We start from the raw sequence: 27,380 nt of genomic DNA, 5'->3' as shown, positions 1-27,380 counted from the left end.
CATTTACTTTGATTAAAAAAGGACTAAACTTTATTGACAAACTGCTGCAGACATTTTGACATAGGTTTAAGCTACCTATTTAGGCAGACTTACACATGTAGCATTTAATCTTCCGAGAACAAAATGGGAGGACGGTACAAATCCATTAGGACTTTAACTTATGTACAAAGTGGATTTTGATTCCTTTCTCCTTCAGCTGCAGTGTCCCTTTTTATATCATGCTAGTGTTGAGACATACTTGACTACCTTGGGAACAGCTCAAAATTGACAATGGTCAATTTATTGAACATCATCAGCTTTTGGCCCCAGTGTCCAAGTGAGTTTTTCATGGAGTGCAGAATCTCAGATGGACAAAATACTCTGACATTTAAATACTGAAAATTTGATTATCAGTACTGTTACTGAAAAGATCGTGGCTAAAAAGTACTCCACCAAATCCCATTTGGGTGACCAGCTCCTCTCCCCTTCAATCTTATTCAAACCCTCCCCCCCTCCCACCCCACTAAGTATCTCTCAACACTGTATGTCTGGGGCTAGATTTCAAAACCCACATAATGAAAAACTCAGTTTTACAAACCTAATTTTGTTGTTGTTTTAAGTCAATTAACGTTAAAAATTGCATCAACTATTTAATTCATGAGGATCTTTCATATTAAAATTTAACCTTAAGATTCAACCGCCATGTGCTTTTAAAGGAAATGTTTTTAGAGACGTCTGAGCTCACTTTTACATGGTGGCACCTACTGCCGTTAACATTGTGATTTTACATCTTAAGCAGCCCTGAATTTTGAAATGTAGCCTAGTTTGGGATTCTGCAACTATGACTTTACGGGGTGCCTCAAATCAAAACTAAGAAAAAGTTAACAAGCCTTTACTTCAGAACCTTTAAGCAAGCAATGCCACTTTTGAAACTAACATGTTTGTTTGTTTTTTTTACTCAACTTCTTTTATTATAAAAGGTACACTGTTTATATTTAAACAACAAAGAAAAAAGCATCTACACACTTAAAAAATTAATTCGATATCCTAAATCTATTTTAACTCATTTTAAAATACTACATACAGAAGCCAGAATGCAGAGTTAAGAATGGAGGAAGGTTGGGAAAAGAAAGGGACCACGAAGAAAAACACTTAGACAATTACTTGTCTGTTGTGGGTAAAGCAACAGGAATCCTGGGATACAAGAAATCAGTAACAACTTTGCTCATAACTGATATTTTCCCCTCCTGTTTGTTTTTAATAACGTCCATATGGGTGCTCTCTGTATGATCCCTTCACTGGCCTAGCTGGGGGGGCCTTCAGTGATGGCCTGGTCCCATTCCAGTCATCTTGTCCTGTGGAAAAAGCAGAAACAGTTTATAAACCATGGGCCTTTTTTTTTTTTTTTTTTTTTTGCATAACCAGGGTAAGTCAACATCAGGTATGTATCACCAACAATGCTGTTTTTCTTCTAGTGTCTTGACACATTACCGGTGTTCCTTGCTCTCCCCTCTTTACTTGGCCCTCCTTGTCACCATGGATAATCTTTCATCATTTTGAGAAGATGACAAAAGGGAACAATTCAGAAAATGCTAGCCTTTACTGTACAGTTCTCTTGAGCAGCAACATGAATGATACTCTGCCCGAAAACCTGGATAAATGCAACACACCACTTAAGGCAGTAAAGGAGTCATTAATCCCAGAGAGGCTGCAATAGCCATTCCTGTTCCCCAAGCCATTTGGCACTCATCCTCAGGATAGCAAAACATCTCAAAAGTTTTTCACTTTTCAGATAGCTCCTTTCAATAAAAGAACAAGTCAGATTTAACTGGAAAAACGTACTCTGGTTCTATAGAAGCAAACAACGGCCACAATAAATGAGACCCTCCACCACAACATGGTATTACAGGACATAAAAAGTATAATGAAATACTGCATTATAAAACTGTTGAGAATTTCTTAGTTCTTTTCTCATGCCGACAGCCCTATCAAGCGTCAACATTCTCAAAAGGTTTTTGTGACAGGAGCCTGACAAGATCACTTACTTTTACAGATGACCTCTTATTTCCTCTTCCCACTAATTCCCTCATCTTTTGCCACACCAAGTCATGCCTACATGTAAATACTAGCTACCACTACCACAGGACTTACTTTTCTGTATGAATCAAAAATTGCATAGAATTCTACCTATGCTCCTGGTATAATATGCAAGGCCCATCCACTCTGCAAGATGCTCCTGGGTACCAACAAAAAATTTTGTTTCTAATTCTTTAGAAAGGCAGATACCAGTACACATTGATGATTACAACAGCATACAGAAACACAAGAATAACAGCATGCCTCTTTATTTTTAGAGACAGGGTCTCATTATGCATCTCATCTTAGGATAGACTTGAAGTTAGTCTGTAGCTTAACCTGGTTTCAAACTCACAGTCCTACTGCCTTAGTCTCCAGTGCCTGTGATACAGTCCGCACCACTATTTTGAACCAGGATCTGATTTAGCTCATGTTGCTTTCAAATTTGGTACATTGTGTGGATGATGACCTTGAGTTTCTGATCGTCCTACCTCTACCTCCTTCCCACTGCTAAGATTACAGGCATGTGCCACTATGCTGGGTTTCAGCCTCTTTAATTCAGTCTTTTCTCCAGCAAAATAGAAATGCAGTATTGCCAAACACATATACAAACTCTTGAATTGCCTCACTGATGGAGGGAAATACTGAGCTACAATCATTCCACCTTCTAAACAGTGACACATGAATGGAATGCTGCAATGTTACTATATCAACAATGCAGTACAATTTAGTTAAACCTGGTAAAAACTGTTTTAGGATTGGGGTCAGGATGTGATTTGTTATGCGATATCGTGCCAGTAAGTTAAGCTTAGTGTCTTAAGGGAGGACCCACTAACTCTCTGCAGAGTATCTTAAGATGAACTGTTAGCAGCTAAGCCCCTTTGCAAGGAATTCCTCAGGGATGCAGAAGACCTATGTTTATAAAGCCTGCTCTCACTGCATACAAATATCCTGAGAGACCCATTAATGAAAAGCCGTAATTAGCTCTTCAGGACACAACTGAGCAATGTGTTTCCAACCAAACCTCAGGGAAGGCAGTTTGGGTTTTGCTACCTTCCCAGCCTGTACTCCTTTATGGGATCAGTAACTGAGTTGAGGACTGGGGATGAAGCTCAGGTGATAGAGTGCTTGTCTAGCACACAAGAAGTCCTGAGTTCAATCCCTAGACACCACGTAAAACCAGACAGGGTAGCACATGCTGCAATCCCAGGAAAGGAATCAAAAAATCAAGGCCAAGCATCAGCTGCATAATTCAGAACCTGAAGAATTTGAGATAAAATAAATAAAAATAAGACAGGGTTTCCCTGTAGCTTTGGAACCTGTCCTGGAACTCCCTCTGTAGACCAGGCTGGCTTCAAACTCAGAGATCAACCTGTCTCTGTCTCCCAATTGCTGGGAGACAAAATTAAAAATTTTTTAAGAGAAAGAAATCTGACTTCAGATGTCTCCCAACTAGGAAAAAGCTTACGGTCCTACTACTGATGTGACTTACCAAGCCTCTGATTTGCTAACAGGTGCCTTCTAATCGGCTATGATTAGCTTTCTGCTTTCTTCTGCACTGGTGTTATTTTCAGAAAGTTCATTTTTTTTTTTTTTTTAATTCTTCTTTAAATGAGGGAGGGACAGGAGAGTGGAGCTACACATGTAAGTTCTTCTATCTTTCAATATGACCAAGGTCTAAAACCAGCTTTGGGTTAGGGCATGTCCTACCTAACAGAAACCAATCAGCATCCCCTGAGAAGTGTACCAATCCAGATAAGCTAGATGTGAGCCCAAGACACACAGCACCATGAAACTTAAGAGGAGGACTACCAACGTTACTACTGCTCCTTAGGTATAACTGCCTGGCTCCTGAAAATTCATCAACCAGTATGTTTATAGACGCTTATTCATTTTAACCCCCCACAGAAAACATACCATAAGCTTCATAAGAATCTTGAACCTCCCCATGTCCATAGTCATAATATTCTGACTCCCTGGAAAGCCAAAAACAGAACATTAAAAAACTTTAGTTTTAGCATTCTTTCAAGTATTCATATCTTCGGCATTTTATTATTATCATGCATGTTCTGTCCCATCTTTAACCACTCCAATAGTTACAAAACATATATAAACCAAAAAGTCTAGTTAAGTGTAGCAAGAAAAACAAACAGATATCATACAATTTAATGTAGAAAACTATAATCTAAATCAGATTCTTAGAATATATTGATCATGCAGAATGGTAGTGGCACACTCTTTTGATGCCAGAACTTGGGAGGCAGAGGCAGGCAGATCTCTGAGATTTAAAAGCCAGCATGGCCTACAGAGTTCCAGGACAGGTTCCAAAAGTTACAGAGAAACACTGTGTGGGTAAGTAGGTAGGTGGGTGGGATGTTAAAAAAAAAAAAAAAAAAAAAAAGCATCATGTATGTATTCATTTAACTCACTGGAAGAACACAAGCAGGAAAAAGCTCATTTTGTTCAAATTATAGACAAGGTACATTTATTCAGAGCTGTGTTTAAAAGAAATTAAAAACAAAACACCTAGGTTATGTTTCTAGCTTGTTCTTTTTATTGTTGTTGTTTTCCCTTGAGACAGGGTTTACTCAGTAGCTTTAGAGACTGTCCTGGAACTTGCTCTGTATACCAGGCTGGGCTTTGGAACTCAGAGATCTGCCTGCCTCTGCCTCTCAGTGCTGGGATAGAAGGCATGCACCATCACTCCCAGGCTCTAGCTTGTTCTTAAAATAAAGGCATCTCCAATGTAGGTGGGGTGAGTTGATTTTATGAGACGAAGCTTCCTATATCCCATGCTGAGATCCAATGCTAGACTGGCATTCTACCAACTGAGCTACTTCCTCCCAAACCAGAACATGTGTCCCCCACCCACCGGTTATTCTAGACAGTTTCTCTGTGTTGCTCTAGCTGGTCTGGAACTAGCTCTGTAGACCAGGATGGCCTTGAACTCACAGAGTTCCCACTGCCACTACCTCCCAAGTGCTAGGATTAAGGCATGCATCACCACAGCCCAGCTGAATGTGGTATTTTTTTTTTTTCTTTTTTTTTGGTTTTTATCGAGACAGGGTTTCTCTGTGTAGCTTTAGAGCCTATCCTGGCACTTGCTGTGGAGACCAGGCTGGCCTTGAACTCACAGAGATCCACCTGCCTCTGCCTCCCGAGTGCTGGGATTAAAGGTATGTGCCACCAACGCCCGGCAAGTGTGGTATTCTTAATAGTAATAGTACTTTTCTTGGGACTTTTTTTATCAATTAGCTTCAAATCCTAAATTATTATGTAATCCAAATTTGTAGGCCTACCTATATGCCTTCAAGTCATCAAAAGCAGAGGATATACCTTTAAAATATTGAAGTCAGACTATTTCATAGTTTGGTGTTTGCCCAAATACTTAGTTCCCCTAACTCCATCCACCATCTATTTAAAACACTATACAGTACATTACTATTGCCTGACTCACCCTTGGCTCTGGCTGTAATAGCCTTCATATCCTTCATAACTCTGGTCTGCATATGTATCGTCATATCCCTAGAACAAATAAATTAGGTCAGAATTGCATATAACAGAGAAGAAACTACAAGGGGGGAGGCGCGCAGGGGATGACCAAAGGCTTCTGAATGAACAGGCCATGAAAATGTTCTCAAAAATATTAATACCCACGGTAGAAAAATAAAAAAAGATAAAACAAAAAAGATTTAGTATTATCAACATCAATTTCTCAGTAAAATTCTGTATGGCAAACCACAACTTCTCATTTAACTTATATAATGCCTAAAATAGAAGAAAAATCACCTCATAGTTCAAAATCAACGGAACAAGAAAGCCGATTCCAAATCTTTTTTTGTTTGTTTTTCGAGACAGGGTTTCTCTGTGTAGCTTTGGAGCCTATTCTGGCACTCGCTCTGTAGACCAGGCTGGCCTCGAACTCACAGAGATCCACCTGCCTCTGCCTCCCGAGAGCTGGGATTAAAGGCGTGCGCCACCAACGCCCGGCAGATCTCAAATCTTAAAGTAGTGTTTTCTACCTACAGACAGGGATAACGACTCTTGTTATTTAACTTTCCCTGGCAACCTAGGTATGAAGGAAATGGTCCATTGTTGAAAACATTCTTACATAGTCTTCATATGTCTCTGGTGCAGGAGGTGGAGGTAAAGGTATTCTCTGGATGCCTGCTGTCCGAGCTCTGGGTGTTGGAGCACCTCTCACGGTGGGTGGGGGTGGCACTCCTCGAGTCACAGTGGCACCTCTGGTGATGGAGCCTCTTACTGGGGTTCCACGGACCAAAGCTCCTCGAGGTGGTCCAACACCACGACCCCTACAAAAATAAATAAATAAATAATATATTAATTTGAGTTTTAAATAACTAAATCATATTCATGCTCAGGGTTGTTCATAAATACTGGAGCTACAAAGATTTTATATTTTTTACCTACTTGCTCACTTATTTGAGACAATGTCTGCCTGAGTTGCTCTGGCTAGCCTAGAACTCATACAAATCCAACTGCCAATGCTAGAGTGTTGGGATTAAAGGTATATTGCCACAACACCCAGCTAATTTAAATTTCTTAAAGGTAGACTCTTGGTTAAGTCAGAACCTGTATCTCTCGATTGGCCCCCCCACCCTTTTTTTAACCTTTCCCTTTGTTTTTGAGACAGGGTTCATATTTACCCAGTATGGTCTTGAACTCACTATGTAGCTGAAGATGACTTTTCACTTCTAGCCTTTACTTCCCAAGTGCTGGAATTACAACTGTGTGTCACCATACCCTGTTTGTAAAGTGTTAGGGATCAAACCCAGAAATTTTCACATGCTAGGCAAGCATTCTCTACCAATGAGGCATATATCCAACCCTAAAATAGACATTAAAACACAGAATAATGCACACATAAGAGTACCTAAACTAGAAGATTCTCTGGGCTCAACAGTGGATCATACCACCTCAAGACAATTCTAAATTGTCTGAACATTGCATAAATTTTAAACTGAAAAGGTAAAATTCCAAAGTCATACTAGATAGTCAGGTTTGGTGACTTAAGACTTTAGTCACAGCACTTCAGAGTTAGAAAACTGGTTTATAAAATAGCAAGCGCCGGGTCAGTCAGGGCTACATATTGAAAAAGACAACTAGGGGGCCAGTGAGATGGCTTAGTGGGTAAACAAACAGCTGGTTAAGCCTGACAACCTGAGTTCAATCCCTAAGACCCACAGGATAGGACTAACCTCCACACCCATATATATATCCCCCACCAAAGCTCACAACTAAATAAATACAATAAAAAAATTTTTTTAATGCTAGGACTGTCCAAAGTTAGAAGCCCCAAAGTTTGAGTAGGACTGTACACTTGTCTATGGACAAACTGCTAAGATCTAGAATTCTACACTTGACATACCATTTAAACCATGACTCCTCCTGAGCTAGAGGTAAGAAGCCTATCAGCAGTCTAATTTATATTTCCTTTTCAACTTTTTTTTTTTTTTTACCTGGGAACAGGTGGAGGAGGAGGGGCAGCTCCTCTTCCTCTCACTGGTACCCCACGACCACGAGAGGGTTCAGGAACTCCATTCAAGTAGGACAATTCTAGAAATTGCTCCTGGCAGATATCATCCATCATATCCTGGGAATTAAAGATAACAAAGAATGTGTAACATCTCCTAAAAATCATGTGGCTCACATGAGCCTTGGAGCTTAAGAACAGCCTTGAAGCTGGGAATAGTGGTGCATGCCTTAAATCCCAACACTCACTCAGGAGGCAGAGACAAAGGCAGGCGTATCTCTGTGAGTTCCGGACCAGCCTGGTCTACAAAGTGAGTTCCAGGACAGCCAGAGCTACACAGAGAAACCCTGTTTCAAAACAAAAACAAACAATATTATACTGTCACCTCTTTGAGGAAAGTCTTGACAGCCCTTACTAATAGAGGAGGTTCTTCATAAAATAGTTAAGTACCTGCTTAGCTCTCCCCATCACTCTTCTCTCTATAGACAAAACTTTCTCAAGTCCAGCCAAATAAGCTATAGCCAGGAATATTTGCACAAATACATTATTTTTAAAGTTACTTTTCCTAGAATAACAGAAGCCACTACCATTAATGAAGCTCTCTCTGTCAAAATGAGGGGACACATCAAGATCTCCTCACAGTATAATTGGGAACTCTGACCCTTACAAGACATATTAAAGGTATAGCTAAGCGGTAGAAGGTATGCCTAGAGTACATACAAAGCCCTGAGTAAAATCCCTAATGCTGCCACTCACTGGGCTAGACTGTCTATACAGCAAGCCCCACAGATCTTCCTGTATCCCCAGCAATGTGACTAAAGGTATGCACTACCATGCCAAACTTTTATGTTTGTTGGTGCTGGGAGAACCAACCCAGTCTTGTAAAACTGATCGAAAGTATTTTATGAATGGAGTTTATCTCCCCAGCCTCAAGAGCCATTTTGTATCTTTAGACCCAAGCACAATTTTGTTATTCATCTACTACTATTTAACACTACTTAACGTTTGGGGTGAACAAAGGAGCTCATGGCTTGGAAAAGTGGAATTAAAGGTTACCCAAGAAAAGCCAAATGTGGTGGCACATATCATTAATCCCAGTACTTGGGAGGCAGAGGCAGGCAGACCTGTGAGTTTGAGGCCAGCGTAATCTACATAGTGAGTTCCAGGACAGCCAGAGCTATACAGAGAAACCCTGTGCCGGAAACCAAATACATAATAAATAAATAAATAAATAAATAAATAAATAAATAAATAAAATAGTAGAGCAATGTCTTTTGCAACTCTCTACTTTCCTTGACCTTATACACCATTGCTACTTAAGAGTAGATAGGGTCAAGTACCAATGTCTGCTCACTGTTCAGGTATCTTCTACTGTCACATTTGTCAATTAGGATAAATTTTAGGTCAGGCGGTGGTGGCAATGTAGGCGGATCTCTGTGAGTTCAAGGCCAACCTGGTCTACACAGCAAGTGCCAGAACAGGCTCCAAAGCTACACAGAGAAACCCTGCCTCCAAAACAAAACAAAAAAGAAATTTCAGTCTAGTATAAAGTATTTAGTAAATATAAATAAATTTGGGAGACCTGGAGACAGAGTTCAGTTGGTGGAGTGCATCCCTAACATACACGAACAAGCCTTGGGTTGGATCCCTAACAACACACAAAAATCAGGTGTGGCAGTGCATGCTATTAATAATAGCAAATGAGGGGCATGGAAGACCAGTGAATTCAAGGGTACCCTCAGCTACATAGCAAACTCAAGGCCAGGCTGGGCAACATGAGAGGTTCTCAACAAAACAAACAAAAACCAGTGTTTTGTTTACACTAGAGTCCCATCCTCAAGATACCTTATTATATATTGGAAAAATCCCAAAATCGGGCGGGCAGGGAATTCCCAAACTTCTACCATAATCAGGTGACACTATTATACACCATTTTCTAGGTATGGTGGAACATATCTTTAATCCCAGCACTTGGTAGGCAGAGGCAGGTAGATCTCTGCAAGCTGGAGACCAGCCTAGACTACAAAGTAAGTTAGTTCCAGGCCAGGCAGAGGGATACATAGTGAGACCCTGACTCAAACAATTAAAGAAAAATTACATACCATCAATAGTCATGTGTGTAACATATACCTCTTTTAAATCAGACTTTGAATAAAAACTCCACCATAAAAACCCTTCAGTGTATCTCATGAGAATACTAGATGCTCTAAGCTTCCTGTTATCAACTCTAGATTCAAGAATATAGCACATAAAAGTGCAGATTTACCTTAAATCATTTTCCTACTGAACTGAATGAAGCCCTTATTAAATCTTTGTTAAACAGATTGTTAACACCTCAGGGACCCAAAATATTGACAACAAATACCAGTACGTATTAATGAAGTCCTATTAAACAAGTATGCTTTGGAGTACAGTGCTTTGAGAATGAGGTGTAAGTAGTGGGAAAACTTCAGTAAGATGAACAAAAGTACAGACCCTAGGTCAAGAACCCTGGCCTTCTCAACAGTATGATCCTAGCTTCTTCCTTGCTCAGAAAATAAAGAATATGCATTTCCTTACTGGTACTAGAAATTTCTTGACTTCCTCCATAGCATGGGCCATAAGAGCATAAGCTTCACAAGGGGGTCCAAAGACTTCAATGAAGACGTGGAGATCCATATTTAAATGGGCATATTTAGGGTCTCCACCCTTTCGAAGTTCTTCCTCCTATGGAAAAATGCAAAGAAATATCAAATCATATACAGACTAAAAGAAAACACCTTTATCTCTAGGCCAAAGGGAGACAGAAATAATTTAATATGTAAAACACCTGAACTCCTAAGAAAGAAGTAAAGCAAGTCCTAGAAACTGGAACTTACATTACCTGCTAAAACTATACTTGGTTAACTGTTTCTTTAAACATTGGAGCATTCAATGCAGTAAATCTGAAGAACAACAAGCTAAAGCTTAATTTTAGAATCTACTCAGATAATAGTTTTGTTCGGTATTTAGAACTCTTTATCACCATCAGTCCTGCTTAAGTGTTTTTACTGTCTAGGAGTTCAAGGAAGAGAAGAGAATCTCTTAGAAACCTCATCAACTAAAATAACATACTCATTCTGTGTATCTAGCAATCGATCTTAAAGGACAAAGGGGGAAAAAAAAAAAAAAAAAAACAACTACCTAAAAGTTAGGCCCTCCGGCTGGAGACATGGCTCAGCAGTTAAGAAAGAGCATTCATTGACTGCTCTTCCAGAGTCCAGAGGACCCAGGTTCAATTTGCAGTACCCACATGGCAGCTCACAAATGTCTGTAATTCCAAGATCTGACACCCTCACATGAAACATTGGTAGGCAAAACATCAATGCACACAAAACAAGTTATAGGCCCTCATCTAAAAAGCTGACCCTAGAAGAGAAGAACATTATGTGTAGTAGGAAGTTTCTTGTCAACTAACAGAGTTTACTGTTTAGCTGTGGATGGAAAGGGAAAAGAAACCTTAGGTCGGTTCTCTTTGTCAGGATAACTCATGTTTACTTTTGGAACATTCTAATTGGCTAGAAATCACAAATGATCTAACTACAAGCACACCAGCACTTAACACCACTGGTCTCATTATTTCCAGTATTTGGAAAATGGGGATGGGCTATTCACATTTTTGTATCTTCAACCCTGTTAATTTTAGTGTACCCAGTTCTCATTTCAAGTTTTTAGAGATAATTTACCAAATGTAACAATGCTACTTAATTGTATCACAGCAATTGTATTGCAGCCAAAGAGGGGTGTGGTGTGGTGGGGAGAACCAGGCTGGAGAGATAGCTTACAGGTTAAGAGTACTGGCTGCTCTTACAGAGGTCCTGAGTTCAATTCTCAGCACCCACATGGTGGCTCACAACTGTCTACAACTGTAGTCCCAAGAGATCCATGCCCCCTGATGTGCAGATGTACATGCAGACAAAACATTCATATACATAAAATAAACACATCTTTAAAAAACACATTAGGATCGCCGGGCGGTGGTAGTGCACACCTCTAATCCCAGCACGCAAGAGGCAGAGACAAGCAATCTCTATGATTTCTAGGCTAGCCAGGTCTACAGAGTGAGGTCCAGGACAGCCAGAACTGTTTCACAGAGAAACCCTGTCTTAAAAACAAAACAAAAATCATTAGGACGTATCTAGGCTCTTCTCAAATGAGTACTTATATGCAACGAAAACTTACAGCAGTCATATTTGATGTGTAGGAGGGCACATAATTAAAGACAGTGGTGCATGTCTTTAGTCCCAGCACAAGGGAATCAGAGGCAGGTGGACCTTTGAGACCAACCTGGTCTACATAGCAAGTTGCAGGCCAACTGAAGACAAACAGTTTCAGCACCTCCAAATCCTTAACAAATTCCAAAATGTTTGCTTGAGTAAAGCATCCATATCAGATACCGTGCATCTAGAAGGCACTAGGGTTTTATTTTGCTCACTACTATGAATTTACCTTGGCTTTGTCTCTCATTGAACCCTTCCCCAAGACAGAGATCTTTGCACCAGTCTCTTCTTGAAGTCTTTTGATTGTATTTCCTTGTGGTCCAAGAATCTTCCCCACAAAATTGAACTGAGAGAAAATTAAAAAGCAGAATCCTAAATACACACACTTCTACAAAAATTTAAACATACAACATGACATCTGATCTTCAGCAGACCTATAAAGAAGCTTTATTTATAAATATATATACATATATAATCCCCACTTTGGTCAAGATATATTGCAGCTGTATCATTAGTGCCTAGCTTTCAGTTATGTTCCTAGACCAGAATTTGGATTTCCTGATAAAATTCAGCACTCTTTCTGCAACTTACTGCAACTCTAATACTGTAACATAAACATTTTAACACGCATAAACTTTTGTTTGTTTACAAGACAGGGTTTCTGTGTGTAGCCCTGGCTGTCCTGGAACTTGCTTTGTCCACCAGGATAGCCTCTACCTCCACAGAGACCCCCCTGCCCCTGCCTCCCGAGTGCTGAAAATAATAAAGGTGGACACTACCACCACCCAGCATCATGAACAAACTTTTATTAATGACCAGACTCAAGACATTGCACATAACTCTCAAGTAGGCACCCTATGTCTGAGGTAGAAAAGAACAAATGCTGTACCTCTTGGTAGCTTGTATGGTAAGCTGAATAATAATTAACTACTGGGAGGTAGTAGTACATGCCTTTAATCTCAGCACTTCAGAGACAGGGGCAGGCCAATCTGAGTTCTAGGACAACCTAGTCTACAGAGTTCCAAGACAGCCAATACTACACAATGAAACCCTGCCTCAAAAATAAATAATAAAGAATAAAAAAGGGGGGAGATAAAGCATTTCTTTTTAAAAATTTATATTTATTAGTATAGAGAAAGAGCAAGTGTGTACACCAGTACACACGAGAGCACCAGTTAGCCCCACTTCACATTAGTCAGGACAACTTGGGGAAGTTGGTTCTTTATCCACCGAACCATCTTGTGAGCCCAGAACACCACTTGTTTTTTGTTTGTTTGTTTTTCTGAGTCCGTTTCCATTAGCCCTGGCTGTCCTGGAACTGACTATGTAGAACCAAGCTGGCCTCGAACTCAAGAGTGCTGAGATTAGTTATATTTGATTTAAAGTCTAAGTTGGGGCAGAGAAATGGCTCATGGTAGTTTCAATTCTAGGGGAATATGTTACCCTCTTTTGGCTTCCTTAAGCACAAGGCACGTATATGGTACACATATAATGTATATGCAGGCACTTAAACATACACATAAAATAAATTCTAGGTCAATTGTTGTGGGATGTTAGTTTAAGATTGTTATATTTGATAATACTGTGGAATATTTGTTTAATGATGCAAAAAATGTTTTGTATTCTTTTATGTTTCATTTTTTACTTTTGTAAAGCTGTGTTTACTTTGCCTGCCTGAAACACCTGATTGGCCTAATAAAGAGCTGAATGGCCAATAGCTAGGCAAGAGAAAGGATAGACTGGCATGCAGAGAGAATAAACAGGAGGAGAAATCTAGGGAAGAGAGGGAGGAGTGAGAAAAGGAGGAGAGGAGGATGCCAGAGGCAGCCACCCAGCCAGGATAATTTGAGTTAGAAAAGCTGGCTAGAAACAGGCCAAGCCAAGGCTTATGAGCCTCTGTGTTTTTGTTTGGGAGCTGAGTGGCCAGCCCCCAAAGAGTAAAAAACCAACTACAGTAAATCTTTTGACAAAGGGCAGTGCTTTAAGGATCCAGAATGTTACTTTGGTCTTAGAGCCTGAACAAACATATGAAAAAGAAATTACTTTTGATTACTAAAAGTAATTGTTTCCTTGTTAACTACAATTATGCTATTAGTTATGGACTTTGATATCTTAACTTCCAGAAACAGGTACTTCAAGCACAGAGGAGCTTTACAGGTGGGATAACATGGCGAGCCCATATCTTCATCACCAGCCTAGAAGTTAACTCACACAAGTGAGCCGCTTTGACACTTACCTTTGGATACTGCTTGACAGGTATCAGTACCCGTTCTTTCAGCTTCATGTTCTTATGAGAAAACAAATCCAAGTAATTCTCCTCGTCATCTTTTTTTGACTCACCCTTCTGAATCTTCTCAATTTCTGAATAAGAAAAGCAGAACTTAATTTTTGTACTTGTAAATAAAGGTACCTGGCAAGACTGCTTAAAACAGTATTATGAAGTGCTGTGTAAAAAAACCAAACAGTTCAGAAGAATGTGCTAATTTTAGGCAGACTGGATGAGACACCCAAAGCTTTATGAAACTGACTGGGGGACCCGAATCCTGCTTTCCACCCTCCTCTCCTGAAGTGTCTGTGCCCTCCAGTCACATGTTTCTTGATGAGAGCACACGCATGCTGGGCAGTGGAGGAGCACACCTTTAATCCCAACAGTTAGGAGGTCAGTGAGTTAGAGGCCAGCCTGGTCTACAGAGTGAGTTCCAGCATAGCCAGGGCTACACAGAGAAAACCTGTCTCAAAAAACTAATAACACCAAACAAACAAACAAACTAGAATACATGCATTAGCCAGGAGTACCAGAATTTAGGAGATAGAAGCAAGTAGATCTCTGAGTTCAAGGCCAACATGGTCTACAAAGTAAGTTCCAGGACAGCCAGGGCTACACAGAGAAATCCTGTCCATAAATAAATAAATAAAACAAAAGAGTATGCATTTATCTAAATTAATACAGAGAGATGAGGAAAGAGAGAGAGAGAGAGAGAGAGAGAGAGAGAGAGAGAGAGAGAGAGAGAGAGAAAGAGGTAACTGGAGAGATGCCTCAGCTAATAGGGTACACACTGCTCTTCAGAAATCTTGAGTTTAGCACCCATGGCAGAGTGAATCTCAACCGCCTCTAAAGATCCAAGGATCCAAAGCAGCCTTTTGGACTGCATGAGCACTGACACTCACAAATAAAAATTAAAGCTAAAACTAAATAAATACATACCCCACACACACACACATATACATATATAAAGTCTGGGCACGGTGGCTGTTTCCAGCTAATTGACCACAACAAATTACAGACCTTTCTTCCTTCTTCAGTCCCAAAGTTTCACTTGACCAGTTAAGAGAAAGAAGTTTCCCAATAAAGAAATAAAGACTAGCCGGGCAGTGGTGGCGCACGCCTTTAGTCCCAGAAATCAGGAGGCAAAGGCAGGCGATCTCTGTGAGTTTGAGGTCAGCCTGGTCTACAGAGTGAGTTCCAGGACAGGTTCCAAAGCAATAAAGAAACCCTGTCTCGACCTCCCCCCCCCAAAAAAAACCAAAAACTAGTATTTAAATATAATAACAGACAACTCCATTACCATTCCACTATAGCAATAATAGTTGTTTTCTATTTTGTTTGAAAGACCCTGCTCTTTCTCTGTCACACAATAGCTGTCAAGTTACTTAACTGCCCTGCATATTTGCTTTCTCATCTATAAAATACAGGCAAAATTGGGGGCTGGAGAGATGGCTCAGCGGTTAAGAGCGCTGACTGCTCTTCCAGAGGTCCTGAGTTCAATTCCCAGCAACCACATGGTGGCTCACAACCATCCGTTATAAGATCTGGTGCCCTCTTCTGGTGTGCAGATATACATGGAAGCAGAATGTTGTATACATAATAATAAAATCTTTTAAATAAAAAAATAATACAGGCAAAATCAACCTATAAGGACAGTGACAATGCAGTATGCTGTGCCTGCCTGTGGTCCCCGAACTCAGGAGCCAACCAGGAGGATCACTTCAAAGTTTGAGGACAGCCAAGGTAAATGAGACCTTTCCTAAAATAAAAAAGAAAAATTTAAAAAGCCAACTAAAAAAGACAAGATCAAAGTTTATTCCTTAGTATGTGAATAATATAGTTATTATCTAGACCAAACTCAATATCCAAAACAAGAAAATACAAAAAATTTAAAAACAACAGAAGGGCTGGAGTGATGGCTCACTTGCTGCTCTTTAAAGCACCCAACGGGTTCATTTCCCAGAACCCACATGGCAGTTCACAACCACCAGTAACTCCAGTTTGAGGAGATCCAATGCCCTCTTCTGGCCTCCTTGGCTAAATACACATATGCAGGAAAAATACTCATACACAAGAATTTAAAAGAAAAACTCACTGGAAGACTGAAACAAAAATGCTGTTCATAGTATATACCACAAGAAGTCTAGAGATAAACACACACCCTAAAACCATCATAACCACCAAGGCCACAGACATAATCGGAACAAAGGTACTCTGAATTTGCAGCTTCATTAAGATGGGAACTCTTGGCTCTGCTTGCATCCCCAAGTACAGGGCTCCTCTTGCTTGCATCCCCCCTAAGTACAGGGCTCCTCTGTCATTCTTAACTACTGAGATGTAATTAGGCCCTTCAGTTGTAGCTTGTGCCACTTTGCAGAAACCTTATTTAACCAGGACAAGAAGACTCAAAAGCTGGACTGATGGTAGGAAAGTTTGTCTAAATGCAATGTAACATACTCTATAAATTTAGGGCCTCCCAATGACACAGAATTACTTTGATATATTCTGAACTATTACTGGATCTTAGAATCCTTTTCCTATTTTTCCACAATTTTTTAAAGAAAATAAAGCATTTTAGAGAATTCACAGAATGATCAATAAAACTTCAAGTTGACGTAGGGCTGGGGAGATGTGTTAGTCATTTATGCTTGATGCACAAAAAAAATGATAATAGGAATTTAACCACCCACACACACACACCCACACACACCCACCCCTGGATGAGGTGACATGTTCCTGTAATCCCAGATCTGAGGATATGAAGACAGGAGAATGGGGAATCCCTGGGCTTGCTGGCCACCAACCTAAAACAGTGAGCTCCAGGTTCAGTGAGATTATCTTAAAAAATAAGTAGCAACAGCTGGGCAGTGGTGGCGCATGCCTTAAATCCCAGCACTCTGGAGGCAGAGGCAGGCGGATCTCTGTGACCAGCCTAGTCTACAAGAGCTAGTTCTAGACAGCCTCCAAAGCCACAGAGAAACCCTGGGGGGGGGGGGGGATTAAACAAGTAGCAAGTACAATAAAAAAAATAAGATAAAGAAGCACTGAGAAAGACACAAGACATTGAACTGGTTCCACACATACATGCAAAGGAGTCAGAACAGCCTAGGAAGCAAGAGTAATAAATAACCTGAGCCTTCAACAAGGGTCAGCTTCCATATTTAGAAGTAGAAGAACTGAACATTTATTCAATACCTAACAAATATTTCCCCTCACAAAACCTCTCTAATAGGGGACTGGAGAGATGGCTCCGAGGTTAGAAGCACTGCCTACTCTTCCAGAGGTCCTGAGTTCAATTCCCAGCAACCACATGGTGGCTCACAACCATCTGTAATGAGATCTGGTGCCCCCTTCTGGCCTGCAGGGATACATGCAGGCAGAATACTGTATTCATAATAAATAAATCAAATCACAAAAACAAAACCTCTGTAATAGTTGTGGGTGTATATTCCCATTTCATAACTAAGTTATCAAAAGCTGCAAATTAGTCACTTGTAAGTCACAAAGCTGCTAAATTATCAGCAGACAAACCTAGGCTTGGGTCTGGAGATACAACTCGGTGGTTACGAGCATTCGTTGCTCTTATACAGGACACTGGTTCAGTTCCCTTGAGTCCTCTGGAACCAGATGGTTGTAAGCTGTCTTGTGGATACTTGGAACTGAACTTTTGGCCTCCATGAGCACCAGGTAAACACATGGTATATACACATACACACACAGGCAAACCAATCATACACAAAATAAAAATAAATCTTAAAAAATAAAACAAAGCAAAATAAAAACACCAGGCATTTTCTAAATTCAAATCTTACATCCTCCACTAAGAGAACACAGGATACTTTAAGCAATGGCACACAGCCTTAATCCCAGCACTTGGGAGACAGAGGTAGGCTGTCTACTAGAGAGTTCCAGACCGCTATGCATACAATGAGATCCCACAAAATCATTTGAAAAGGAGGCTTCTCGTGGCTTACTCTAAACCAAATATGATAGCACATGCCTATGATCCCAGCACTCAAGAGGACTTCTGTGAGTTCAAAGCCAGCCTGAGCTACATCAAGAGCTTGTCTAAAAAAGAAAAGAAAAAAGAAAGAACATCAACTAAAAGGGTATCTTACCCTCAGGCAAAAGCACTTTCTAGACAACATGTCTAAAGCTGACTCCCTCAAATGTGTTTGCCTGGGCCTCTGGAGATCTTAAATGTCCCAAGAGCCAAAGAAAGAAAAGCTAAGGAGATAAACAACACAAAGATGTGGCCCATCTGTTTGTTGGCCTGGCAATCATAATTTATTATCTTATCCATTGTCTTTGATGTGTCAGGAGTTTTGAATTACTCATCATAACCAACACTATCCCCATTTAATAGGCAAAGAAACCTGAATGCAGAAGTGTTATGAAATTTGCCACCAAACTAGTCACAGAACACTTGCACCAAGTCATTGTTTTTGCCATAGTAGATTACAAGTTTTTCCTCCCTTTTGTCCCCCTGCAAGCTTTCAATATTTAGGATTCTGTAATGCATCTTGGAGTGAAGAGCAGAGTTTGTTTAAAGGGGATTTCATGTAGGCAAAACACCCTTCCTGCCACCTCCAGGGGGCCAAGGATTATAGATGTATGCTATCATGCTTACCCAGCTAGAAGATACATTTTGAGGGATAGACAAAACTGAGGCGAACCCTGGCTCTGCTTCATCTATAAAGCATGGCCTTACTTTTTAAATAGGATAAGCCAAACATATGCTACGTCAACCCATGCCTATAACCCAGGCACTTGGGAAGTAGAAGAAAGCCAGCTTGGGTTATGAGACCCTGCCTCAAACTACACCCCCCAAAAACAAAGAGGGCAAAAAAAAAAAAAAAAAGCACACAAAAAGCCTGAAAAAAATAAATAAAACAGATTGGATTTAGTGGTTCAGGCCTGCCATATCAGCTACTCAGAAAAGACCTGAGAAGGAAGGCGTCAAGGTCAAATCTGAAAAACTTAGTGAGATTTGGTCTCAAAATAAAACGTAAAAAGAGCAGTGGTGGCACACACCTTTTGCAGATCTCTGAGTTTGAGGCCAGCCTGGTCTACAGAGCAAGTTCCAGGACAGCCAGGACTACACAGAGAAAACCTATCTTGAAAAACCAAAAAGTATTAAGAGTTCAATGGCACAACACTTGCTTAGCATGCTACATACAAAGACATTGGGTTCAACTCTCCGTACCACCAAAACAAATTTCATAAACTTCACGGAGTAAAGAGACTACCATGTACATTATATTAATAATCTTAACATCTGATAAGAGCTGCATATAGGCCAGGCATTGGTGGCACACACCATTAATCACAGCACACAGGAGGCAGAAGCAGGTGGATCTCTGTGAGTTCAAGACCAGCCTGGTCTACAAGAGCTAGTTCCAGGATAACCTCCAAAGCCTCGAACCATGCCCCGCCCCCCAAGCTGCATACAGAACAAGACAACAGTCAAGATTCTTCTTTTTCACTAAGGTGTCAAGACTGGCTTAGCAAACCTGCTCCAAAGAATGTGTCATCCTCTAGACTCCAGGAGCACAGCACCCTTCTATTAACAACTTCTGGAATTCTACAATCATCAAACTAAGTACCTGCAATTCTTAGTACAATGCTGGGATGACACACATGTAAACACTTACTGAAAGAAACCTCCGCCGGGCGTTGTTGGCGCACGCCTTTAATCCCAGCACTCAGGAGGCAGAAGCAGGAGGATCTCTGTGAGTTCAAGACCAGCTTGGTCTACAAGAGCTAGTTCCAGGACAGCCTCGAAAACTACACAGGGAAACCCTGTCTCGAAAAATCAAAAAAGAAACCTCCCAACTTCCCTCATTCATGTATTATATCCAGCCTTTAAAACTTTTTCTGTCAATGCCATTTTTTTTGAAAACATAAACCCTAGACCAAAATTTTTATTTACCAAATTGTTTCAAGCAAGAACAGCTAGCATATTAGGTTCCTAATCTTTTGATGACAGGGTGAGGAAGTCATATGCCCCTTTAAGAATTTAAAGGGAGAAGGGCTAGAGAGATGGCTCAGAGATTAAGAGCACTGACTGCTCTTCCAGAGTTCAATTCCCAGCAACCACATAGTGGCTCACAACCATCTATAATGAGATCTGGTGCCCTCTTCTGACCTGCAGGCAGAACACTGCATACATAATAAATAAATCTTAAAAAAAAAAAAAAACTTAATAGATGCAAGCTAGCTCCCCGACCCACAAATATACCAAGTCACAATATATTACATACAATATTGGCCAAGAATGGAGAAAATGGCCTGGCAGTGATGGCAAAGTGGTGGCCCATGCTGTTAATAGCAGCACTTGATCGGCAGAGTCAGGTGGATCTCCAAATTCAAGGCCAACCTGGTCTACAAAAGTGAGTTCCAGGTCAGCCAGGGCAACACCTGGCTAGAAATCCTGCCTAGAAACAAACCCCCCACCATCCCCAAAAACAGGAATAGAGAAAATGTGGGTTTTCCCCCCACCCCCCCAAGTCTGAGTTTGGAATCCGTTATAGGAGCTCAGTTCTTTCTTTCTTTCTTTCTTTCTTTCTTTCTTTCTTTCTTTCTTTCTTTCTTTCTTTTTGGTTTTTCGAGACAGGATGTCTCTGTAGGTTTGCAGACTGTCCTGGAACTCACAGAGATCCACCTGCCTCTGCTTCGTGAGTATTGGGATTTTTAAGGCATATGCTACCACCACCCATCTAGGAGCTCAATTCTTGTAGGTAAAGCCCAATTATAGCATATTTATCATGGCTTCCCAAATTCTTTCCTTAGGAAACGACTTTAAAGGGTAGGAATTTTCCTCTTTTCTTTCTTTCTTTTTTTGTTTTTGGCTTTTCGAGACAAGGTTTCTCTGTGTATCCCCAGGTTGTCCTGGAATTCTCTCTGTAGAACAGGCTGACCTCAAACTTAAAGAGATCCACCTGCCTCTGCCTCCCAAGTGCCAGGATTAAAGGTATGTACCACCTTTGCCTGTAAGGGATTTTTCTTTTTAAATTAAGGGGTTTCTCTGTGTAGCTTTGGAGCCTGTCCTGGGACTTGTAGACCAGGCTGGCGTCAAGCTCACAGAGATCTGCCTGCCTCTGCCATGCACCACCACTGACTGGCTAAGTTAAAAAATTTCTAAAGAAAAAAACTATATGCACCCCTTTTAAATAATGTTTCATTTTACATGTATGGTGCTTTGCCTGAATGCATAGCCTCTGCATGCCTGGTATTCAGATATCAAAAGAAGGAATCAATCAGATCCTTCAGAACTAGTTACAGGCAATTACATGCTAAAATGTGGATGCTGCAAACAAAACTAAGGTCATGTATAAAATCAGGAAGTACTCTTAAATGTTGAGCCATCTTTCTAAGCCCACGCTACCTTGTTTATAGGCTTCATCATCACTTTCTTCCCTAAACATCAGTAACCACCAATCTGTTTTCCATTCTTAATGTTTTTTTTCAAGAATGCTTGAGTCAAGTGTAGTAGTGCTCAAGAGACTGAGAACATTCAATTCACAAGTTCAAGGCCAGCCCAAGCTAAATTGCAAGATCTTTTCTCAAAGAAAATGTCGAATTAGCAGGGTATGGTAGCTCACAGCTTTTAATCCCAGCACTCAGAGGCAGAGGTAAGGGGATCTCTGTGAATATGAGAACAGACTGGTTTAGTTAGCTCGAGGCTAGCCAGGGCTCCACTGTGAGACCCAGCCACAAAGAAAATGCAAGGGCTTTCTTTACACATGCTAGGCAAGCATTTTACCTAGCTTTTTTTACATTTTCATTTTGAGACAAGGTCTCACTAAATTCCCAGCAGAGCCCTGAACCCTGTTGCTCTAGCATGTCTTGAATTTGAGATTGATTTGCCTTGGCCTCTGGAACAGCTGGGATTACAGGCCTGTACCAGCAGGCCCAGTTCTGTTGCTGAGCTTTTAAGGAATTTGAGTATTCTGTTTTCAAATGAAATGTCAAACTGCTATCCAGAGTTGTGCCAATTACCAGCAGTGTGTGCAAACTCCTTCTAACTCAAGGTCTCAGCCCATTTCTTAGTCTTAAACTTGTCCAGGTATCAATCACATCTTCAATTTCTTCCTGTCTCTAAAGACTTTTAACCTAAACTTCATTTACTCTTAGCCACTTTATATTTATAATCTAATCAAGGCAAAAAATTTTTTTCTCCCCCCCCACAATTTTCCAAAATCCCTTGCTGTGCTGAACTTCAAACATAGGACCTTGCACATGCCAAACAAGTACTCTACCACAGAACTATATTCTAGGTCTTTGACATAGGAAACTAAATCTAGTTGGAATCAGATTACAAAATGCAAAAAACAAGTTAATAAAAATTAGTCTTCTCTATACTTTAATTTCCCTCCTCTCCAGGGACATGGCTGATTCAAATAAAGATCTTCTGATGACTCTTATTCCACTATTTCAGTCATTTTAATGTCTACTTTCCTAACAGTAAAGAACACTAACAGACTAGAATTTTTATGTCGTTTTTCCTGACTCAAAACTATGTCTAGCCGGGCAGTGGTGGCACAGGTCTTTACTCCCAGCACTCAGGAGGAAGAGGCAAGTGGATCTCAGAGGCAAGCCTAGTCTGCAGAGTGAGTTCCAGGATACACACAGGAACCCTATCTCAAAAGACAAAAGAAGAAAGAAAAAGTCTAGCATGGATAGGTGACTGAATCTTTGCATATCTGCATTGTATCTATCATAACAGCTCAACAGTGATTTGGGCCTACAGCAGCAGCAGCAGCAGCAGCAGCAGTAAGTCTTGTCTATGTTCTACACACTCCTCAGAATTGTCAGTATTTTCCCATCAAGGTAATTTATAGCGGAGTATGAGGCCACTATGGACAGCTCCCTGCCAAGACACAGGGGAAAGAGGTGGAAAAGGTGACAAAAGATCATTGCAAATGGGGATGTTCAACAAATACATAATTACAGCTGGGATTGGTGGCTAATCCCACTCAGGAGGCAGAGGCAGACAGGTAGTCCTGTGAGTTTTGACGCCAGCCTGGTCTACAGATTGAATTCCAGGACAGCCAGCACTATGTAGAAAGACCCTGCACCCATATATTACACAGTATACATGTACATTTTATATACTCTGTAATGCACCAGAAGCTAGTAAGTGCAAAATAAACTGGGCAAGGGTCAGGGAGGGCTGTATGGCGGTAACAGGAATGGTGGTCTTTATAGGGAAAGGACAGACACCTAAAAAGGCTGTCTTAAGTGCTGGGCTCTGCTCTCTAGTGTTCTTTATCTCGGCTTTTCCATCCTCACTTCCCTCCCGGCACTCTACACTTTCCCATACCTTTCTTATTTCACCCAATTAGAGCTTACTGTTTAAAGCTCCATTTGGAGTAGGTAGTATATAATGAGGGAGTCAGGAAAAAACTTTTAGGTGTAGACAGATTGTAAATCCGTTTGTGCTGCTACTTTCGTTTAGCCAACTATTATCTTTAATGGTAATAAGATTATCATCCCTGGGCCGGGCATTGGTGGTGCACACCTTTAATCCCAGCACTCGGGAGGCAGAGGCAGGCGGGTCTCTGTGAGTTCGAGACCAGCCTGATCTACAAGAGCTAGTTCCAGGACAGCCTCCAAAGCCACAGAGAAACCCTGCCTCGAAAAACCAAAAAAAAAAAAAAAAAAATGATTATCATCCCAGCTACATTGGCATGTGACTTTAGTCCCACCACTCAGGAGGCAGAGGCAGGTAGATCTGAGTTTGAGGCCAGCCTGGTCTACAAATCAAGTTCCAGGACAGCCAGGACTTGACAGAGAAACCCTTCCTAGACATAAAGATTATTTTCTCATAGTCCTTATGAAAGTTAAATATAGGATAGAGAAATGGCTCCCTAGTCAAGAGCACTTACTGCTCTTCCAGAAGACAATTCCTAGCCCCTAAATCAGGCAGTTCACAATGCCTGTAACTGTAGCTCCAGAGAATCTGATGCTGTTTTCTGGCTTCCAAGAAGCACCCATATATAGGTGGCATACACACAACTAAATAAAAATAAATTTTAAAAAAGTTTATACTACACTCACCACCTAGCACAGTAAATATTAGCTGTTTTCTTCTTCTTCTTCTTCTTCTTCTTCTTCTTCTTCTTCTTCTTCTTCTTCTTCTTCTTTTTTTTTTTTTTTTTTTTTTTTTGGTTTTTCGAGACAGGGTTTCTCTGTGGCTTTGGAGGCTGTCCTGGAACTAGCTCTTGTAGACCAGGCTGGTCTCGAACTCACAGAGATCCGCCTGCCTCTGCCTCCCAAGTGCTGAGACTAAAGGCATGCACCACCACCACCAGACCTGTGACTGCAAAGTTAAAAGTAACGTTTAAAAATCAATTTTTCCCCCCTTTGGGTGAACCCAGGAAACCACCTTTTAAAAGAGGATGACCACCAGCACTTAAGGTCAAAAAGGCCAAACTATACCTTGCATATGCAGGAATTTATAACCAAAAGAAAACTGGTGACATTTTGTCTAGTGAGTGTAGATCACAACAAACTGGCCGATTTTACATATAACTTAGTCCTCAAACCCAGCATTTGAGTAAATTTCTCAAGATTAGCTAGTTAAGGATCAGTTTCCAAAGTTAACTTCTTAAAACCACTTAATTCTCCAGCAATTAACCTGTCAGGTTATAAAGATTTGAGGAACTAAAAATAAGAATACTAAGTCGACCTTAATCATAGTGATTTTCTTGCAGGCACTTGTTCTCAGTCAACCAAACACTGGTGTTTGTTATTTGCAAGCCAGTATGAAAATAAATAAATAAATAAAATGAAAGATGGCCTGAATGTGTAGAGTGCCTATCGTGCATAAAGTTCTGAGTTTTATCCTAGGCACTTCATACCTCCCAAACTCTGGAAATAGAGGCAGAAGGAACATAAGTTCAAATCATCCTTGGTTAGAAAGTGAGCGCCAACCAGTCTCAGTTACTTGAGACCTTAAAAAAGAAAAAAAAAAGAAAATTCTTACCAGTAAGTAACTTGTCATGAAACATAAGAACCTAGCCAGGCAGTGGTGACACACATCTTTAATCCCAGCATTTGGGAGGCAGAGGCAAGCCAATCTCTGTGAGTTTGAGGTCAGCTTGGTGTACACAGCAAGTTCCAGGCCAGCCAGGAAAACACAGAGAAACCTTATCTGGAAAAACCAACAAAGAGCAGAATAGGGGCACTAAGTTGAAATGCAACCAACTGATCTAAACGTTTGTATTTACTGACCCAGCTTTTTGTTTTACTGCACTTGTAAGACCCTTAATTTAGCCAGACGTTGGTGGCGCACGCCTTTAATCCCAGCACTCGGGAGGCAGAGGCAGGTGGATCTCTGTGAGTTCGAGACCAGCCTGGTCTACAAGAGCTAGTTCCAGGACAGCCTCCAAAGCCACAGAGAAACCCTGTCTTGAAAAACCAAAACCAAAACAAAACAAAACAAAACCCTTAATTGCTGTTTTCATACCTGTCTGTAAAGAAAATCACATCCTTAAATCTTCTTTTTTATTGCAAAAATAGTAAAGTCCCTTCACCAATCCTAGGAAACAGAGAACAAATGGAGGAAAATGGTATTTTCCCTTTATTTCACTTCAGATTCGTACCTGAGTGCCTGTAGTTCAAAAAGAGTATCTGATCCCCCTCCCCTGGTGCTAATTTTACAAGTGTTTGTGAGCCACGTGATGTGGGTGCTGGGAACCGAACCCCTGTGGAAGAGCAGAAAGTGCTCTTAACCGCTGTTCCATCTCTCTCCATCAGATAATGGTATTTTCACAATGAACTGTCCACGGTATCATTTTGGCCAGAGTCCAACTACTCATTTAGTGAGACGGACTAAGGGTTTTATATGCTAAATAATATTTAGATGTCGTAAGAAATACTTATTAAAAACCATGCCTTAACTATAAATGAGGGTCAAGCAGATGGTCTGAATAAGAAAACTAAGTCATGAAGTCAAGAGAGCTCGCCGTCTGCAAGCAAAGAACAAAGGCTACCTTTCCTAAACTATCTCTTCTCAAGCCCAAACTAAAACAAGACCAATTTCTCTCGTTCATCTCACGATAAAGAACCTGCAGTCCCTTACCTCCCTTTATCATTTCTTCCCAGAGTCTCCTTAGTTACTCGCTCTACTTCTGCGTGATTGTCAAGACACATTTTAAAATAAAGGAGAAAAACCGTCCGGGTCTGCAGCAATTCTTATTCGACAGGCCGATGTGGAAAACTGAACTCGAGAAAAATCTCAAGCTCCGGTTCTCTCGTCGCTCCAGCCTCTGAGTAACTTAAATCCGAGTTCCCGCTAAATCCCGCACGGCTCGGTAGACGGTGACGGCGCCGGCGCCGGCCCGGCATCCCGGCCCTGCCTCCCTCCCGGTTCCGACCGTCTTTCCTCCCTACACCCCGGGTCAAGGCGCTCTCCACCACGCGCGATCAAAAGGCAAATTCCCCTCCCCCCTTTGGGAAAGCGGGGCAAAGAAGGTTCATTTCTGGAAAGATCTGGTCGTCGGCGCGCGGGGCAACTACTAGAGGAGGAGACAGGGTCGGGAAGGGGGGCGGGAGCACAGTACTATCCATCAAGCTCTGCGCGCACGCACGGAGACTCCTCCGAGGCTCAGAAATCTCCCCTCACACCCTGAGCAGGGGTGGGACTTGTGGGTCCAGGATCTTGAAGGCCAGGGTCGAGAAGGGAACTCCCGATGCCCGGGCTCCGAGGGGGCGGGAGCAAGAGGAACAAAGCGGCGGCCACCCACCGCCAGGACCGGGAAAGCCGAGGGTGCGCCAAGACCCGCTTACCTACGGACAACAGCTGCATGGCGTGAGTGAAAGACGGGTCGAGGGAGTCCTTCTCAGCCATGAGTTCGGGCAGGTACTTATTCTCCGGCTCCATCTTGGCCGCGGCTGTGGCTGACGGGGGCAGCAGCGGGGTCGGCGCCGATCCGACCACAGTCGCGTCGGGACCCGTGGCCGAGGGAGGCAGCAGCGGCGGCGGCTGCGTGGCGGGCGAGGCCCGGACGCCCCCTCTGGGCCCACCTCCGCCTCCCCGGGACCGGTGAGGCAGCGGTGACGGCCGAGTCGGGGTCTGACGCACCGAGGGGTGGACACCTGAGGGGTCCATGGAGCCGCTGCGGCCCGAGGACCGAGTCAGGCGCGCGGCAGGGTCGTCCCGGCGCTGCATCGGGGAGGATGTGTGGCGAGCGAGCGAGGAAGCGACGCGGCGGCAGCCGAGGCCCGAGCGGCGGTTGGCGGGGGTGGAAGAGCGGGAGCGACAGCGACCGAAGCCGACCCGAGCGACCCAGCGAGAGAGCACCGGAAATGAGGCGGCGCG

At 41.8% G+C, this 27,380-nt stretch overlaps 1 protein-coding gene across 1 annotated transcript; it reads right to left on the bottom strand.

The window, feature by feature from the left end:
• Positions 1–7: 7 nt before the first annotated feature.
• On the bottom strand, positions 8–27,380 carry Khdrbs1 (KH RNA binding domain containing, signal transduction associated 1). The gene is made up of 9 exons (XM_027399403.2): positions 26,849–27,380; positions 14,024–14,148; positions 12,017–12,133; positions 10,109–10,255; positions 7,536–7,669; positions 6,167–6,368; positions 5,513–5,580; positions 3,973–4,031; positions 8–1,334 (listed from the first exon to the last, which is right to left on the bottom strand). The coding sequence occupies exons 1-9, from the start codon at positions 27,228–27,230 to the stop codon at positions 1,237–1,239; spliced, it is 1,332 nt and encodes a 443-aa protein (XP_027255204.1). The 5' UTR covers positions 27,231–27,380; the 3' UTR covers positions 8–1,236.

This window comes from Cricetulus griseus, chromosome 2, assembly GCF_003668045.3.
Source record: "Cricetulus griseus strain 17A/GY chromosome 2, alternate assembly CriGri-PICRH-1.0, whole genome shotgun sequence".
NCBI lineage: Eukaryota > Metazoa > Chordata > Mammalia > Rodentia > Cricetidae > Cricetulus > Cricetulus griseus.
The sequence above is the reverse complement of the archived record's forward strand: the minus strand, read 5'-3'. Positions and strand labels throughout refer to the sequence as shown.